Source organism: Vombatus ursinus, unplaced genomic scaffold (assembly GCF_900497805.2).
Source record: "Vombatus ursinus unplaced genomic scaffold, bare-nosed wombat genome assembly UNPS02014818.1, whole genome shotgun sequence".
Taxonomy (NCBI): Eukaryota; Metazoa; Chordata; class Mammalia; order Diprotodontia; family Vombatidae; genus Vombatus; species Vombatus ursinus.
In genome coordinates this window covers 5047416-5061360 of record NW_020954596.1, presented here as the reverse complement: position 1 = coordinate 5061360, position 13945 = coordinate 5047416, and the positions used below count along the sequence as shown (strand labels likewise).

The following is a 13945-nucleotide window of genomic DNA, read 5'->3' as shown; positions in this document are numbered from 1 at the left end:
TTCTCAGAGGGCTTGAGAAATAGAAGGGAGAAAGATTATCCATGGACCAGAAGGTAATCACGAGTACTCTCTCTGTTCTAAAAAATACTCTCCTCATGTTTCAGGGTCAAAGTACTATAGCTATTCAAGAAAGAAAAAATTTTAACTTCCTTCTGCTCCTGAACAGAGCAAATAATTGACTGATGATCATGTTTTGAAAGAACATAAAAATTCAACATGTTATATATTATCTTATATAGGTTGATACCAATTTATATTTGTGGAATAAAATTACATCTGTCTATCTTAGGCTCTGTTGAGCTTGTTATTCATAGTAAGGTTCCTTTTCAAGAACATGCCTGTGAGCAAGCATGCTAACTTAGTGCAATGTACCATGATTTCAGTGTTTGTTGCTAATGGGAACATGAAGTGGTAAAATCCACAGATAACCTAAAAATCTCCTTTTAAATAACATTTTTTGCCTTTACCTTAAAACAGTGCTGCCTCATAGAAACAACTTTTATTTAATAAAAGTTTCCTTTTTCTTTCTTTCTTGGGCTTGCCAGTCCAGGATTTAACTTTATATTCCCTAGCACTCAGTCCAGTGCCATATGCATTGTAGACAATTAATCCATATGGAATTAAGTTGATGGGAGTGCTAAAGAGCAGTGATATGACCAAAGAGTAAGTGGAGGAAGAAGAATTAGAGAGAATGGAATAGTCTACATTATCAACAGGATAATAGTTTAATGTTAGCCTATATTGACTACTCATTTCATTCAGTGTTACTGAGCTCTGACTGTTGATATTTAGTTTGGGTTGCAATTGTGTCTTTTATTGCCTACTTGAAAATGCAAAAAAAAAAAAAAAACCAATTATCTCAGTTCCTTTATACAGTAGACTGTTAATTGGATTTCATTAGCCAGGTACAGGCAAAGATAATGGATATTCATAATGGAAGAGCCCCATAATATTTCTGAGTCATATTAAAGAAAGAATAAATTATGTTCAGGATAGTTTAAGTATTAAGGATATTTTATTTTGATTGTTTGAAAACTGATAAGACACATATGGCAGGCTTTATCAAGCAAGTATTTAATTAGTACTCTCCTTACTGAGTAACCAAGTCTAAGGTATTTCCTCAGTTTAAGTAACTTAAATCTCTGCTTTGTTTGAACATTTGATACTTAATACAGTAGAGACTTTCATTCATTAATGGGATCTAGGAATTACTATTGTAGCAGTGAACCCCATTGGTCAAAAAATTCTTTTCTCTATATAAAAATTCATCTTCTGTACCTATCAAGAAAATAATCCCTATTGCCTTGATATCTTCCAAAGAGCACAATATGGTGAACCTTCCAACACAAAGTACTCCCTTGGAAAAAAAATATCTTGCCAAAATGTCATGTCTCCAGAGATCATGGCTTGATCTAGTTTTTCTGAAAATTTGGGAGCACTTTAGAAAAACAAGTTTGCTTAACAAGCAAAATTTAGACCTTGTGGAGGCAGAGTAATTTCTGTTCTTAGGTCTTTCAGTGCCTCAGATACAAACCTGACCTGCTCTGATTGTTAGCAACTTCATTATTGCTTTTATCTAATTGAAATACAACCTAGTGCCATCTCATGGCAGTTTTCAAAATTGCATCAGATTGGGGGCAGGGGCTTGCTGTTTGTGAACGGTAAAATTTTCATCCAACCTAAACAGCTAATGTTTTCCCAGTACCGAGTATATGCCTGTGTAATTGATACAAGGGGACAGGGTGGGGAGTGGAAGTGCAGCTAGGTGGCTCGGTGGTAAAGTGCTGGGCCTGGAGTTTGGAAGACCTCAGTTCAAATCCAGCCTTAGATACTTGCTAGCTCTATGACCTTGGGCAAGTCATTTAACCCTGTTTGCCTCAGTTTCCTCATCTGTAAAATGAGCTGGAGAAGAAAATGGCAAACCTCTCCAGTATCTTTGCCAAGAAAACTCCAAATAGTGCTACAAGTCAGACATGACTGGAACAACTGAACAACAACAATAATTGATACAAGAAAGAATCTCCAACCTGGCTTCATAGTTTCTTTTTTCTTCACAGCCAGTCTTGCCTTTTTATTTTTAAATGTAATATCATCTTATCATAGTTGTTCTATCTGAAACCATAACTGTCATCTTTAGCCTTCTCTGCCAAATTAAGTTTAAAAGAGGGTATGAGGGGAGATCCTCAATGGAGGAGAAAGAGCCCTGGATTTGGAATCAGAATGCTAGATCCCAAGTCTACCACTGTGTTACTGCCCGTGTTATCTTGGGCAATTCATTTTCTTGCTGGGCCTCAGTTTCCTTGTTTGTAAAATGAAAGTGTTGGACTAGATTAGGAGTTCTTAACCTGGAGTCTATGAACTTTTAAAAAAAATTTAATAACTATTTCAATTGAATTGGTTTCATTTTTATTTTTTGCATTTAACAACATTATTCAGAGGAGGGGTCTATAGTCTTCCCACAACTTGCCAGAGGAGTCCAAGACAAAAAGTTGAAGAACTTCTGCATTTCATGATCTCTAAGTCCATTCTGACTGAAATTTTATTCATCCATGTTCAACTGTGCTTCCCTCTCCTAACTTATCTTTCTCCCTTACATATCCATTTCTTGTTCCTTTTTCTTTTCCATTTGAACTTATTTTCCCCTCCTATTTGTCCTTCCCTTCTTCTTTCCATTTGGTACCTGCCTTCATCCCTCCTACTTAATAAACTTTTGGCTAGGTACTTTAATCTTAAAATATTTTAATAGCAGTACAGCAAATATTTATTATACTACAACCTTGGAGTCATCCTCAGATCCTCACGTCTTCACCCCCGTGTCTAGTCAGTTGACCAGTCTTATTGATTATACTTCCCCAACATCTCCCACATCCATCCTCTTCTTTCTTCTGACATAGATACCACCCTGGTTAAGGTTCTTGTCACCTCTTGCCTGGATTATTATAATAACCTCCTAATTGATCTCCCTGCCTCAAGTCTCCCCTCACTAGTACCTCCATACAGGTACAAAGTGGGGTTTTTTTGGGGGGGGGGTTGCTTTTTGGTCAGGCAATCAAGGTTAAGTGACTTGCCCAGGGTCAGACAGCTAGTAAGCGTCAAATGTCTGAGGCTGGATTTGAATTCAGGTCCTCATGAATCCAAGGCTGGAACTCTATCCACTGTGCCACCTAGTTGTCCCTCAAAGTGTTATTTCTAAAGGACAACTCTGACAGTCTCAATCCCGTGCTAAAACTCCAGAGGTTCTGTATTACCTTTTCAAATCAAACACAAACTCACCTATTTGCCATTCATTTAATGCCTTTCATAATCTAGTGCCAACCTACCTTTCCATGCTTGGTCTATATTATTCCCCTTCATATGTTCTATAGCCCAACTAAACTGGCTTTCTTGCTGTTTCTCACACATGGTATTCCATTTCTTCTCTCTGTGCCTTTATGTAGACCGTGTTCCATGCATTCTCTTCTCATCTCTGCTTCTTGTCATCCTTAGTGTCCTTCAAAGCCTAGCTCAAGCATTACCTCCTACACTAGACTTTTCCTGAATATCCCCACCCCCAGCTGTTAGTATCACCACCTCCATGACCACACTTCCGTATCTGTTCTGTACATACTTATATGTACTCAAGAATGAATTGAATTTTAACTGAGGGCGTTGTGGATGGGTGAGGGAAATATTTCATGAATAGTTAGTATGCAGGCACTGGAGGAGAAAATGAGAAGCTGGTGACTTTGCACAGCCCTCCCTCACTTAAATCCAATTCACTAGCAAGTCATGACATCATCTCCCTGATGTCTTGCTCCTCTCTTCAAGAACAAAGGACAAACAACAAGCAGCATGGATTGGCTAAAATTAGATTAAATGAATGAACAAATAAAAGAAAAAGTATCTATTTGTGCTTACTATGTGCCAGGTACTGTGCTGAGTACTAAAGATAACAATATAATGAGACTGTCCCTGCCCTGGAAGAGCTTGCTTTCTAATATACCTAATTCTAACACACCTATATGAGAATGGTGTCCACGACAAGGTAATTGGAGAGTTTCAATTATTCTGTCGGTCCTTAATGTAGCTGACATATTCTTTCCAGTAGCAATGGCAGTATGTTAGTTATTGATTTGAGGGGGCAATGGATTGAAGAGGAATAATAGGAAGTCAAGCTAGAAAGTTAGGGTGGAATCAGCTTTGAACTTCATACTAAAGAGTTCGAAGCAATCATTGTAGGGTTTTTGGTTTGTTTTTAAAGCAGGAGAATGATGTGATCACAGTTGTGCATTAGGAAGGTTAATCTGACAGCACTGTGTAAGATAAATGGAACATTTTGTCTTTCTTGAAGCTCTCTTACATTTTTAAAGACTTTGGTACATTGGAATGCTCTTCAGCACTCAGACTTTGGGGCCAGAATGCTTTGGTAATCTTGTGATTGATATAAGCAAGTCAGTCAGAGGTGGTTTACTGCCCTCATTTATTAGCTATGAAGTTTTAAATATCACCCAGGAATTATAATCATTTTTCTCCAATGGTTAGAGCAAGCCAGAGCTCCTAGTGCCTCTTGGGAATTTATTTTCAAATGGTTCTACTTCGTTTTGTGTGTATGTCCGTCACTTGAAGTTTGGCTGCTTAATAGAAAATGTGAAGTTTTTTTCAAGCACTGAAAACTCAGTTGCATTTCATGTTCTTTTTGTGAAATCATTACTGGAAATAGGGATAAATATGTTAATTGATTTCACAGCAAAAATGGAATAGTACCTTCAAGCAGGAAACACTTGAAGCAAAAAACAAACCAACCACTATTATTCTCTGATAAGATTATATTGTCAGATTTTGGAACAATTGGCATAGGAACTCTGCAGTAGTGTTTTCTCATAGTGTGACTGATAGAAGATGCCAAGAAATGATTGTTTCAACTTGGGCACTGAGAGTATTCCATGGAAGAAACAATGAATTGTGAGTTTAAGTAGAGAATAAGCAGCGCCCCTTAGAGATTAAGATGTTTTCCATAGAAAATCGTCTACCAATGGCTTCCCTTTAACCTTTAGAGACTCATTCAACTGTGTTTTGATCTCGTTAACATAGTGTAAGTTAAGTACTCTTCATCCCTAAAGTTCCCAGTTGAGTAAAGCTTTTCTAGTCCACTCTAAGCTAGGGAAAGTGGAGCTCTTTGGCATTAATATTGTAGCACTGGCAACTCTTGATGGCCCTGCCACCTGCGTCACTGGTGATTCTCTCCTCCCGTCTGGTAAATCCCTCTCTGAACTTGCCTTCTCTGCCCTCAAGGTCATCATCTCTTTCATTATTAGTCATTTTTGGCATCCTCTACTAGAGCTTCTTTGGAGGATTTCCCTTTTTCCCCATTCTAGATCAGATACTAGGCATTCTTCTTTCCTTCTGTTTGCTCCAGTGTGTGTCAGTTGGTCTTAGATTTGCCTCCCTTTAAAAGTGAACCATCCAACTTTTCCTTGTCATTGTGTTATCACTACTTGAAGTTGAATAAAGTAGAATTTGCACCCTGATTCTGTGACTCATCCATTCTCCACAAGAATTCATCTTTAATCCAGGTCCTCTCATTGTCCAACTTGGTGATAATCTGTTCATTTATTTGCTAAACTTAACATTTGAAAGTTCCCCTGGCTCCGCATTGGCCAAATGTAACACTTTCCCTGCCTTCTTTCTCTTAGGACCTGTCTCTTTTTTTTTTTTTTTTACTACATTAGTAGTAGCAAACTCAGATAGAAACGGGTCACTAATCCATACATAAGGATCTCTGTAGGTCATGTATTGAATTAGTTTTAATATGTAATATCTGTTTTATTGTATTTATATTTATTTTGTTAAATATTTCCCAATTACATTTTAATCAGGTTCAACCTATACTCAGGAGTGTGTCATGTCATGGACGGCATGTTTGACAGCTCTGCTTTACATGTTATCCCTCCTTGAAAGATTCTCCCAGACCCAAAGAGGAATAGGCCTGACTTTCACGTCTCTTGCACAGCCCATGCAGTAACCATTACATAGCAAATCAGCAAAACCAGGAAATAGGAAAAGAAAATGCCACTTTCATTGAACCTAGCTTAACAAGCATTTATGAAGCACTTACTGTATGCCAGATCCTACGCTAAGCTCTAGGGGATCATTATCATAGCTAGCAAGCATCTACCGTTGTTCAGTTATTTTTCAGTCATGTCTGACTCTTCATGACCCCATTTGGAGTTTTCTTGGCAAAGATGCTGGAGTGATTTGCCATTTCCTTCTCCAGATCATTTTACAGATGAGGAAACTGAGGCAAACAGGGCTAAGTGGCTTGCCCAGGGTCACATGGCTAGTAAGTGTCTGAGGCTGGATTTGAACTCAGGATAATGAGTCTTCCTCGTTCCAGGCGGGACACTTTATCCATAGCTACTCGCAAGCGTTTATATAGTGCTTTAAAGTTTGCAAAGGGCTTTATGTATGTTAACTCATTTGATCCTTACAACAACACTGTTAGATAGGTGCTATTATCATTCTCACTTTGTAGATGAGGAAATTCAGACACATTAGAGGCTAAATGATTTGCCCAGGATCATATAACTAACTAGTAAATGTCTGAGGCAGGATTCAAACTCAGGTCTTCCTGCCTTCAGATCCTTCACCACTCAACTGCCTCAGATACAAAACAAATATAATAAAATAGAGAAATGGTCCTTGCCCTCGAGGAGTTTCCTTTCTAATGCCTGGCAGAGTGCCTAGCATATAAGTATATGTTTAATAGATGTTTTTTGACTTGGCAGTGGGGGAAGACCACACATAAAGGGAACTGAGGGGGGAGCAGGTCAGGGAGCACAGGGTACCTATGCAGGGAATGATAGAGGAGTTTAGAGAATCAAGAGAAGAGCTACAAGAAGAATGAAGGTGCTCGCCTGGCCTGGGCACTTCCTCAAAATGGAGGTTCCATCAAAAGTATAACTAGGTCTAATATGAAGAAACTGGATAGGATTGGATGGCCAAGGGGGAGGGAGCCTAATAGAAATCAAGCCATGGACCTATGACAGAGTTGGGACCTTTTCATTTGATTGTCATGGCAACTTGTCCTCAATGAGCCATGAGCATGTTAGCCATGGACACATGACTATGCTCTTAGAAAAAGAGGGGAAAAAAAATTAAAATAAAGTAGCAGAGGATGAGAGCCAGGTAAATGTGAACATACAGATATACTAGACACCTAGGGCCCAAAAAGGCTGCTTAATTCCCAGTTCAAAAGACTGTATCCATGAGTCCCATCACAGATTGCCCTCGATCCCAGTGAGTTCAGCAAATGGGAGTTGTGTGAAACTGTGTGTATGAATCAGTACGAGCCATTCCCACTATTTGAGACATTGCCGAAAGACAGGCCAGGAGCACCACTTTTGTACTTTAGAAAAACAAAATTCAGAGTATATTATAAAGAGGATGTGGTCTTGCTTTAAGATTTCCATCCCACTTAAAGAGCTGCCCTTACAGTCATCAGGAATATCATTGGTCTGTTTGGCTTATGTTTACTGTAACTAAACCTAGCTTAACTACATTCTCTTCTGTGGCCCAAGGAGGAAAAACTAGTTTTGACTGTCAGATCACACCCTCGGCCAGAGGACCTCCCTGCCACAAACAAGGCCCTCCCTACAAATCCTCTGGATCGATTCAGATGAGCCCGGAAGGGTCTTGGCCTCTGCTACCTCAAGTGTGGAAGAAGCATGAATAGTTCCTTGTCAGAGCCAGCACCCTGAACCTAGAATACATGAACCCAGCATCCCTTTGTCCTTCTATGATCCTGCCACATGTCCTGGACTTGAAGAGTTTGAAAGCAGGTGAATTGGACATAGCTGATAGAAGAAAGGAACAAGGAATTAGGGACTAAAGCAGTTTCCAGGTCTTCCCTCATCTTTAAGAAAGAGTCCAATCTTCAGCCAATACAACCCCCTAGGGGCTGGCTCTCTAAACCCCTAGTCCCATGTCCTGGCTTTGTCCTAGAGAAACAGAAAAGAGGTTCTTTGGTAACTTCTGCAGAAATGCAAATTCTGTATTCTGGAAAGATTCTCACAAATGGGGAATGGTTTTATTGCTGGAGGCACTGGTATTTAGTTTGAAAATGTTTTCTAGATTGTCCAAAAATTGTTCATTATCTACGATAGACATTGAGGAACCTTTACCCAGTGTGTGTTCAGCTAGGGCACATATTTGGAAGCTATGGATGTGGTAATTGACTAATTCGAGAAGATGCTCATGGGGTCTTGATAAGGATCCTATGCTAATAGGGCAAAAAAAGGTAGTAAATGAAAGATTGCTGTCCTTTGTCTCCCTGCCTCCAATCTTTTTTCTGAGTTCCTGAGCTAAACATATTACAACTCCTGATATAATAGGACTTGGAATTAGAGGATATGCATCCCAATCCCAGACTTGTTGTTTCATGCCTCCGTGGCCTTGGGTAAGTCTGCCACTTTGTGGGCCTCAGCTTCTCATCTATAAAATGAGGCCATTGGCTTCCAGCTCAGAATCCTATGATTTAATTAAAAATTAACATAAAACGTGTTTCCCTAGTAACTGAGTGACTTCCAAAATTATACATTTCAGTATTTCAGTGAAAAAAGATTTAAAGCCAAATTTTATCAAGTAAGGCAATCATCAAAAGTATAACTAGGTCTAATATGAAGAAACTGGATAGGATTGGATGGCCAAGGGGGAGGGAGCCTAATAGAAATCAAGCCATGGACCTATGACAGAGTTGGGACCTTTTCATTTGATTGTCATGGCAACTTGTCCTCAATGAGCCATGAGCATGTTAGCCATGGACACATGACTATGCTCTTAGAAAAAGAGGAAAAGAAAATTAAAATAAAGTAGCAGAGACAACTATTTATATATGTGGTTGGGACTCATGCAAATCTTCTAAGCCAGCAGACTTTTTCCCCATCCTGTTAATGATTTTATAACCTTTTTAAATCATCTTAAAAAATCAGCATTTACAGGACTGTTTTTTTTATACCCTTGATTCCAGGTACTAAATGAAGCAGTGGGTGCCTTGATGTATCACACTATCACTTTAACAAGAGAAGATCTGGAAAAATTCAAAGCTCTTCGAATAATTGTCCGAATTGGCAGTGGTTTTGATAACATCGACATCAAGTCTGCTGGGGATTTAGGTAGGAGTCTTACGGTAAACTGTTATTTGAACTTTTATAGTTTTAAAATATGTGCATTGGAGTTTTTCATACTTAAACAGACCACAATCCCAGCCCAATGTATGCCCAATGCCATCAGCATCACAAAAATTGTTTATTTTTGAAAACAGAACTTGTCTATTTCCATTGTATAGTCCCTTTTGCCTCCAGTATAAATTTCAATACAGCCCTCCCTCCAGACAATAAAATGAATACATCAGTGTTATTGAAGACCAGTTATGGCAGCATGGAACATAAACTCAAACTGCAATGCCAAACAGTAAATGTTAGGCCCATACTCTCTAGTTTACCACAGTTCAAAAAAATTTTTCAAATAGTTATTCATTACTTTGGAATGATTCAGAAAGCAAAGCTACAATAGTGTAATTTTCACTGATTTCTTCTTTCTTGAAATGATCTGCTTATATTGGTTGTTGTACATGTGTTTACTTCCTAGGTTAGAGGAATCATCCTCGCCAAAGCTTCCTTCATTTTCTCTGTTTGTGAAGATTACATCCTTATTGGGAAGCAATCTTTTGGGTTTTCTTGTTGTTGTTATCCACCTGGAGAGTTGTTGGGTCTTCCTTAGGAGAAGGCTTAAGAAAGCAGAGCCTCCAGGGGACTAAGGCCTTGTTTGTGATCATGCAGAAGGACGTTTCTCTGCATTCTGAAGACCAGAGGCCTTTGGGGATTTTTTTTTTTTTATTCCTTAGGTGTAAATGGACATCCTTTGGACTTTAGCTCTTTAAATGTAATTTAAAATTGTCAGAGCTCCCCTGTGACTAAAAAATATGAGGCTTTGTTCATTTCTCCCAAGTCTTTGCCAGTAATAACAGTTTGAAGTACTAGGATCACTATGTATATTATCTGTGTTTCAAGAGAGGCCCTTTAAGTGTCTTCTGATTTTTCCCTAGCCTGACACACCCCCATTAAAAAATGTGGTTTAGGGAGCCTTTCTCAAATGATTAAAAAAAATTCTCTCACATTTGACAAGTCTAAAAAATAAATCTCTTTTTAAAATGAGTGTCATATTTGAATTGATTTTAGAAGGAAACTAAAGATCAGATGTCCATGAAAACTCTCTTTCCTTTAGTGATGTAAAATTGTGACTCAAGAAACAAGAAATACCCAGCAAAGAAGGAAAAACCTAAGTCTACACTATCAATATTAATTTTGGGGTTTTTTTTGTTTTGTATTTTTGTTTGTTTTTGGTGAGGCAATTGGGGTTAAGTGACTTGCCTAGGGTCACACAGGTAGTAAGTGTTATGTGTCTGAGGCCAGATTTAAACTCAGATCCTCCTGACTCCAGGGCCAGTGCTCTATCCACTGTGCCACCTAGCTGCCCCTTGTTTTTGTTTTTTTGCAAGCAATGGAAGATCCTACCCTAATAGAGTAAGAGAACTCACATTTTGAAGATAGATTATTCAGGCGATATTCTTCCTTTTTTTTTTTTTATTGAACTTAACATCAGTTGCCGAAGCCACAGTTAGAAATTCATTGTAATGATATGTTAGCCTTGGCTAGTTGAGGTTTTTCTCCCTGAATATTTGGAGACTGTTTTGAGGTTCTTTGAAAAGGAGGGCCCTTGAAATAATTTGATCACTAATCAATGAAGAAAAGAAGATAAGGCCAGTCCAGCTTTTTGTTGTTTCTTGGTGTGTTTAGTTATGCAGTGAAACTTTTCTTCATTGTTTGAAGTCAAACATAATTGTTTTGCCTCATAAACATAATTGTATGTACTCCATGTGACAGACCCAACCAGCAACATAGCTATATATTTGGCCTGGGACCAAAAATGATACCTAGAGAAGAAGAGTATGTGGAAACAGAGCAGAAAAGGGACTGCTTCAAAAAGAGCATACAAACTTTATTTTAAAATGTATTTTAGGATGATTTTAATGATGAAAGTAAGGAGACATGTTCAGTCATTGAAATATCCAAATGTTTGATATTTTATCTCTAGGAAAAATCCTATAGGCAACTCAGAGTTAGAAATATAGTCCCAATAATACAAACTTTCTGTTGGATTTGTTTCACTGCTAATTTGATAGAATATTGATGTTCCTGCGGCATTTAGGAGTCAGATCATTGAAATAGGAAGGAGAGGAAAATTTGACTGATGAAGATGGAACTGTGCTTTACTGAATTTTTTTCTCCATATCCAGTATAATCTGGGTATGCCTGTAACATCTGTGGATGAAATTTCAAGAGAGGGGAGGCCTAAGGATGGATGAAACATCCAGAATTAGCGAGTTCTGTTTTCTCATCTATGGCACTGGCCACATGTTGAGACTTAGATAAATCAGTCAAATTTCACTTGGTTGAAAGTCAAATAAAATGCAATGTTGTTTCATGGGAAGTATACCAAGTCGTAAGAATACTACTACTCTTAACAGTATATAAAAGACGAATAAAGACTATTTCTGCATTAAAAGTTTGGCCCTTTTCCACTGTGGTGATGCCCAGACAAAAACCTGTGTCTCTATGGGACAAAATTGGATTCAGAATTGACAGTGAACCACTTATTTGTGAATCCTATTTTCAAATGAAAAGTTAGAAGTCATAGAAAAAAATCCTAACTTCGTGTGTGTGTGTGTGTGTGTGTGTGTGTGTGTGTGTTTCCCTTGCTTTTTTCCTTCTTTAGGAATTGCAGTATGCAATGTGCCAGCTGCATCAGTAGAAGAGACTGCGGATTCTACCATGTGCCACATCCTGAATCTATACAGACGAACTACCTGGCTTCACCAGGCATTGCGAGAAGGCACGAGAGTCCAAAGTGTGGAACAAATCCGGGAAGTTGCTTCTGGAGCTGCCAGGATTCGAGGGGAGACCTTGGGCATTATTGGATTAGGTATGTTAACTTGGCGTTGCCAGTTATTTTACTTTGACTTTCATCTTTTCTTCAAAATTGAGATCTTTCAGGATTAGAGAATTTTGAGCTAGAAGGGACCTAAGAGATTGTCTGGTTTAATCCCCACCCCACCCTTTTTTCCCCCCCCAAATAAGAAAACAGAAACCCAGAGAATGACTCTCCGCTACCACTTATAGACGTTCCTTCTGTGACTCTGTTGCTCAGTAACCTCTCTTTCTTCTTTGAGGTTCATTCAATCTAAATTTTATCACCCAGTCAAGATTCTGGTAGCTATTTTCTGCCAGCCCTCAGGACACTGCCCTTCCTCAGTGACTTCCCAGCTCCTGCTCTCATACTAAAGGACTTCAACATACATTAAGAACTCCTTCAAACATCTTAATTTCCCACTTACTGTCTAGTCACTTCCCATGATCTATTCCTCCATTTCAGTCACATGCAGAGATTGTCATATTCTTAATCTTGCCATCACCCGTGAGTGTTCCCCTTCCATACTCAAACTTGGAAGTTTCTTTATCTGATAATAATCATTTGATCATTTGACCATGCTCTCTCTGCCTTATCACCCTTAATCCTGTACTCCATCCTCACTCACCATGACCTTCAGTCCCTCCATACCTCAGTTCTTTCCTAGACCAACAATCCTTCACTAGCTACATTCTTCTTCCTTCCGTATTTGGGCTCTTGGGAAACTAGTTCAACTCTACACGTCCCTTTCCCCTTTACTCTGTCACTCATCATGCCTTGATAAGACCTAACCTTGGGTTATTCTCAGCATCCACTGCCTTTAATTTCTGTTCATGGGCTGCTAAACAGAGTTGGAGAAAATCACATAAACAGGCTGATTGGGGCCACTACAACGTGTTATGTAACAAATGTCACATAATGTTATGTTACATACTATCCACTGGGCTTTCACTGCAGCACAGCAATCCTTTTATACCTCCCTAGTTGATTCTTGTCCCCCTGGCATTAGCTATTCCAAACCATTCCATGTTTCCTCAAGCCTCTCATAGCAGCCCTTCCCCTCTACTCTCAGCCAAGGACCTAGCCTCAGACTTCACTGAAAAAATTGAAACTGTCCACCAAGAGCTCCCTCTTTTCCTCTCTTCATCTCATATCACTCAAATGTCTTCTACTATATCTGCCTTCACCCCTTTTCTCAAAAAAATGACTAATCTCCCTGCCAAGTAAAATTTCTTTTCACATACCTTTGATCCCATCCCATCCTGCCTTCTCCAGCAGAATGCCCCATTTATCAGCCCTACCCTTTCACTAAGTCTTTTTTTTTTTTAAATTCAGCTTTATTTTTATGTCCAAATTCTCTCCTTCCCACCTCCCTATACCTCACCATTAAGGAAACATGGAAAAATAAAACCTGTTACAAATATGTATAATCAAGCAAAACAAGTTCCCTCATTAGCCATTGTTTTTTTTTAAGTGTGTTTACTCTATTGTTATTGTAGAAATTGTTCTCCTGGTTCTGCTTCGCTTTGCTTTTCATCAGATTGTACAGGTCTTCTCAGGTTTCTCTAAAACTCTCACCTCACAATTTCTTATAGTATAATAGCATTCCATTACATTCATATACCATAATTTGTTCAGCCATTCTCCAATTGATGGGAATCCCCCCCCCAAGTTTCCCATTCTTTGTTACTAAAATCAGAGCTACTATAAATATTTTTATTTATACGTATGAGTGTTATCCTCTTTTTTTAACATCTCTTTGAGGTATATACCTAGTAGCTGTATCACTGAGTCAAAGTTCAATAGCTTTTGGGGCATAGTTCCAGATTTTTCCAGAATACCTAGACCAGACCAGCAGTGCACCAGCAGTACCTGTTTTCCCACAGTCCCTCCAGCATTTGCCATTTTCTTTCTTCCAACTTTGCCAGTCTTATGGTTGTGA

At 38.7% G+C, this 13945-nt stretch overlaps 1 protein-coding gene across 5 annotated transcripts in view; it reads left to right on the top strand.

Moving 5' to 3' along the window:
• Nucleotides 1-13945, top strand: part of CTBP1 (C-terminal binding protein 1) — a 449102-nt gene that overhangs the window by 406050 nt on the left and 29107 nt on the right. For all 5 annotated transcript variants that reach the window (XM_027836130.1, XM_027836129.1, XM_027836133.1 and 2 more), the window contains 2 exons: nucleotides 9005-9149; nucleotides 11812-12018. In XM_027836130.1, the coding sequence (XP_027691931.1) occupies nucleotides 9005-9149; nucleotides 11812-12018 (352 nt within the window). The remainder of the gene's footprint in view (nucleotides 1-9004; nucleotides 9150-11811; nucleotides 12019-13945) is intronic.